The 5,471-nt window shown below is 47.7% G+C and overlaps 1 protein-coding gene across 1 annotated transcript in view; it reads left to right on the top strand.

Moving 5' to 3' along the window:
- The first annotated feature begins 5,134 nt into the window (after nucleotides 1-5,134).
- Nucleotides 5,135-5,471, top strand: part of TEX44 (testis expressed 44) — a 1,502-nt gene continuing 1,165 nt past the window's right edge. The window contains exon 1 of the mRNA XM_023510362.1: nucleotides 5,135-5,448. Within this exon, the coding sequence (XP_023366130.1) occupies nucleotides 5,135-5,448 (314 nt within the window). The remainder of the gene's footprint in view (nucleotides 5,449-5,471) is intronic.

Raw genomic sequence — 5,471 nt, 5'->3', positions numbered from 1 at the left:
CTCACAGCAACCTCCAACTGCTGGGCTCAAGCGAGACTCCTGCCTCAGCCTCCCAAGTAGCTGGGACCACAGGTGCCCACCACAGTGCCTGGCTATTTTTTGGTTGCAGCCCTCATTGTTTTTTTTGGCGGGCCCAGGCTGGATTTGAACCCATCACCTTAGGTGTATGTGGCTGGCGCCTTAGCTGCTTGAGCCACAGGCACCGAGCCACACCTGGCTATTTTTTAGAGACAGGGTCTTGTTCAAGCAATCCACCTGTCTCAGCCTCCCAGAGTGCTGGGAGGTATAAGCCACTGCACCCAGCTATATCCTGCCTTTTAAAGTAAAACCATGTAACAACATTGTTTCTGTGTAGGCTTTATATAGATGTATAATATCCCATAAACTGAGTTTACCCTAAAATTATTAATAGGAGAATCATTCTCCCTAAGAGAAAGGAGTTAAAAAGAAATTAAAGGTGGGTGCACCTGTGGCTCAGTGAGTAGGGTGCCAGCCCCATATACTGAGGGTGGTGGGTTCAAACCTGGCCCCGGCCAAACTGTAATACCAAAAATAGCCAGGCTTTGTAGTGGGCACCTGTAATCCCAGCTATTCAGGAGGCTGCGGCAAGAGAATCACCTAAGCCCAAGAGCTGGAGGTTGCTGTAAGCTGTGACACCATAGCACTCTACCGAGGGTGACAAAGTAAGACTCTGTCTCTTAAAAAAAAAAAAATGAAAGAAAGAAAAGAAAAAAAAAGAAGAAGAAAAAGAAATTAAAGGCAAGTTAATTGAGGCTAACTTCCTCTTATGAAGACTACTTAATAAAGGTACAAAGCTTTTGAACTAAATTTAGGGGTGAAGCTCTTTTGTGTATATTTTATTTTTTATTTTCTACACATTTGTATATAAAATATACCGAAAATATAGCATATAGCCCACATAAACACAGAATATAAAGTTTGTTCTGGCTCAGCGCCTGTGGCTCAAGCGGCTAAGGCGCCAGTCACATACACCTAAGGTGGCGGGTTCAAATTCCCAGCCCGGGCCCGCCAAACAATAATGATGGCTGCAACCAAAAAACGGCCGGGCGTTGTGGCGGGTGCCTGTAGTCCCAGTTACTTGGGAGGCAGAGGCAGGAGACTCTCTTGAGCCCAGGAGTTGGAGGTTGCTGTGAGCTGTGATGCCATGGCACTCTACCCAGGGGGACAGCTTGAGGCTCCGTCTCAAAAAAAAAAAAAAAAGATTATTCCTTTATCGGTATCTTAAATATCTATAAGTAAACAATTTTTTTTTGTCCCTCAATTTCAATAATTTTGGTTTTTGTTTTGAGACAGAGCCTCACTATGTTGCCATTGGTAGAGTGTTGCGGCGTCATAGCTCACAGCAACCTTAAACTCTTGGGCTTGGGAGGCGCCTGTGGCTCAGTGAGTAAGGCGCCGGCCCCATATACCGAGGGTGGCGGGTTCAAACCTCAGCCCCGGCCAAACTGCAACAAAAAATAGCCGGGCGTTGTGGCGGGCGCCTGTAGTCCCAGCTACTTGGGAGGCTGAGGCAGAAGAATCGCCTAAGCCCAGGAGTTGGAGGTTGCTGGAGCGACTCCGCTGCACTCTACCGAGGGCGAAAAAGTGAGACACTGTCTCTACAAAAAAAAAAAAAAAAAAAAAACTCTTGGGCTTAAGTGATTCTCTTGCTTCAGCATCCCAAGTAGCTGGGACTACAGGCGCCCACCACAATGCCCAGCTATTTTTTGGTTCTAATTGTCATTGTTGTTTAGCAGGCCTGGGCCAGGTTCGAACCTGCCAGCCTTGGTGTATGTGGCCAGCACCCTAATTGCTGAGCGCCAAGCCAAATAATCCTCCTTTTGACATCAGTTCTTTACTCTCCTCTATCCTTCTTTGGCACAAAGTCTCACTCTGTTGCCCAGGCCGGACTGCACTGAAACAATCATAGAATACTGTAACCTTGAACTGCTGGGCTTAAGCGATTCTCCTGTCTCGGCCTCCCAAGTATATGGACTATACGGGTGTATGTCACCATGCCTAGCTAATTTTTTAATTTTTTGTAAATATGAGGCCTCTCTGTGTTTTCCAGGCTGGCCTTAAGGGATCTTCCTATTTCAGCCTCCCATAGTGCTAGGATTATAGGCATGAGCCACCGTGCCCAGGCTTTGGCACAGATTTTTAAGGCATATGAAACCTAACAAGGTTAAGTGTAAAGTTAAACAGGCAAAATCAAAAATTGAATTCCAAATGGAACGTGAGGAAAAGGAGTTTGGCCTCAGTGCCTATGAAGAGCACCTGATAGTTTTAGTGGGCCACGTGAACTTTGTTACTATTCTCAACTACACACATATTAAAGAAAAAAGGCCAGGCTGATGGCTCATATCTATAATCCCAGCACGCACTTTGAGAGGCCCAGATAAGAGAATCATTTAAGGCCAGAAGTTCAAACCAGCCTAGGCAACCTCATCTCTGCAAAAAATAAATAAAAATAACTAGCCGGGCATGGTGGTATATACCTGTTGTGTCCTGGCTGCTTGAGAGGGAGGCTTGAGCCAGGAGTTCAAGGCTTAGTGAGCCATGAGCACACCACTGCACTCTAGCCTGGGCAACAGAACGAGAGCCTATCTGAAAAACAGGCAATACATGAGGTGACAGTAAATGTTAATTAGCTTGATTATAGCAATTATTTCATAGTCTAATGGATATCAAAAACAGAGAGGAGGGCAGCACCTGTGGCTCAGTGAGTAGGGCACCGGCCCCATATACTGAGGGTGGCAGGTTCAAACCCAGCCCCGGCCAAAACCGCCATAAAAAAATAGCCAGGCGTTGTGGCAGGTGCCTGTAGTCCCAGCTACTTGGGAGGCTGAGGCAAGAGAATCGCCTAGCCCAGGAGTTGGAGGTTGCTGTGAACTGTGTGACACCATGGCACTCTACTGAGGGTGATAAAGTGAGACTCCGTCCCTACAAAAAAAAAACAAAACACTGAGTTGGGTCATATAGTTTAAATACTGGTACTGGTATATAGTTTTTACTTCCTTAATAAAGATGGAGAAAAAAACAACTTTCTAACCAGAAGCAAGAAGAAGCATGAGATGTGGGGGCTTTGGAGTCAGGCAGAAACCATTGAGCTTGCTGTCCACCTAGTTTCTCTACGTCTGTTTTCCTACCCCAAAAGAGAGAATAACACCTGCACATGGCCAGACATACCGGCATTCAATGCAATATGCTGCTTTTGTTTAGGACTGGAAGGTAACTCAAGCAAACACAGAACCTGACAGAAATCTTATAATTGTCACAATTGGGTGAGAATTAAGTTTAGCTGCATGTAATATCACAAGTAACAATAGCTTGAGTACATATGGGATTATCTTCTCTCACAAAAACAAATTATGGAGGTTGGCAATAGTCTGATGGCTAGCATGACGGCTTTGACCATGGGACCAGAGTCCCTTCCATCTTTGTGCCCACCATCTCAGTGTGTGTTTTCCACCCTCAAGATTACCTCAGGGACTAAGATGGCTGCTGTTGCGCCAGGCTTCACATTCCTATTAGCAGGATAGCATAAAGGCAAAAGAGCAAAAAGGTGTTCAGAGGTTTGAAGGATCCTTTATGAACCTTTTTGCCTTGTGACTTTTAGTGTGGCAGCAGGGTCCCCACAGGGAGAATACCTACTGAGCATTAAGCCTGGTGCTCAGAAGAATGGGAGTCACCTTAGAGGGTCAAGCCTGAGGCTGGCTAAGGGGATTCAGTGAAAGGGCTTGAGGGGGCTCGGCGCCTGTAGCTCAAGCGGCTAAGGTGCCAGCCACATACACCTAAGGTGGCGGGTTTGAATCCCCAGCCTGGGCCCGCCAAACAACAATGATGGCTGCAACCAAAAAATGGCCAGGCATTGTGGCGGGCGCCTGTAGTCCCAGCTACTAGGCTGAGGCAGGAGACTCGCTTGAGCCCAGGAGTTGGAGGTTGCTGTGAGCTGTGATGCCACTGCACTCTACCCAAGGGGATAGCTTGAGGCTCCATCTAAAAAAAAAAAAAAGAAAAAGAAAGGGCTTGAGGGAAATGAGCAGCCAGGGGAATGGAGACCAGGAGTGGGGGTGGTAGATCTTGTCTGCCTGTGACAATACTGAGGGTGTTATAACCCCCAGCTCGCACTTGCTGCTACCCACTTGCCAGAACACAATCACAAGTTCTTACTTCCCTGCAGGGGAGGCTAGGAAATGTATCCTTACTGCAGCCAGTCATTCTAATTATTCAGTATTTTTAATATCCCTCCTGGCATTAGAGAGTGCTGAAGAGCTCGAGTTGTAAAGCCAGACAGGATTCAAATCCTGGACTCTGGGCTTATTAGGAGACTTTGAGTAAGTTCCTTATTCCCTCTGGGTATCTTGATAAATCTGCATCCCACCTAGAGATGAGAAGTCCCTGTAAGGATGCTTATCTCCTTCTCTTGCCTTTGATAAGCAGTCACTAAATGTTAGCTGATAACCCCTGGAGAAGCATAGACACCACAGCCTGGAACCTTCTACCCCAATCACCTTCCTAACGAGAACCATAAGCACAAGTAGGTTTACCTGTGTCTATACTTCTCCAAGGAATACTCAAGGGATTTGTGCATTGTTTTTGTTATTCTCTGCCCTCCCAGCCCAGTTAAGTGGGAGAAGTAGATTATTTGTTCTGTGTCAAAAGGGTTAACCCCACAGCCGAAGATGAGGGCTAGGAGCACTCAAGCCCTTGGCCTTTGTTTATTCCTACTTACCCTGCAGAAAGTCTGGCTAAATTGGGGTCCTGAGGCACTGGTTCAGAGTTGCCAGGGGAGTTCTTTATAAACAATGATTCTCAGTCAACACCTGCATCCCCTTCTTATTTGCCAGTCATGGCGGCCATTGTGACTCCCCATGACTGTGGCTGCATCTGCACATATACCTCCACCCTTTCCCAAGACTTGTCAATTTCCCTACAGATCTGAAAACCCAACCACGAATTGTCCCATATCCTCAGCCCACCTACAAGGTCATTCCAGATGCTCAGGACCTTGCTCTGCAGGTACCTGTGACATCACTAGCTATCCACATCCCCCTGTGACCTCACCAAATGGACAGCTCAGCCAAGCTGGGCTGTGGCCAATCCCTCAAACCACAAGTAGCAAAGGGCATAGATGACCACCGAGCCCTCGGGAGACAATGGAGCTGCCAGCAGCCCCACACCTGGCTCTCCTGAGGCCTCCCTATCCAACAGCAACCCTGCAGACAGCACAATAGGGACGTCCCAAGATGAAGTATTCCCCCCTGCAGATGTCTTGGTGTCAGAGAGCAGCCCTGTTCAGACGTCAGAGAGCAGCCCTGTTCAGGTGTTAGAGAGCAGCCCTGTTCAGGCGTCGGAGAGCAGCCCTGTTCAGGCGTCAGAGAGCAGCCCTGTTCAGGTGTTAGAGAGCAGCCCTGTTCAGGCGTCGGAGAGCAGCCCTGTTCAGGCGTCGGAGAGCAGCCCTGTTCAGG

The sequence above is a fragment of the Otolemur garnettii genome, unplaced genomic scaffold, assembly GCF_000181295.1.
Source record: "Otolemur garnettii isolate 467f Iridium unplaced genomic scaffold, OtoGar3 scaffold00013, whole genome shotgun sequence".
Lineage (NCBI taxonomy): Eukaryota > Metazoa > Chordata > Mammalia > Primates > Galagidae > Otolemur > Otolemur garnettii.
The sequence above is the reverse complement of the archived record's forward strand: the minus strand, read 5'-3'. Positions and strand labels throughout refer to the sequence as shown.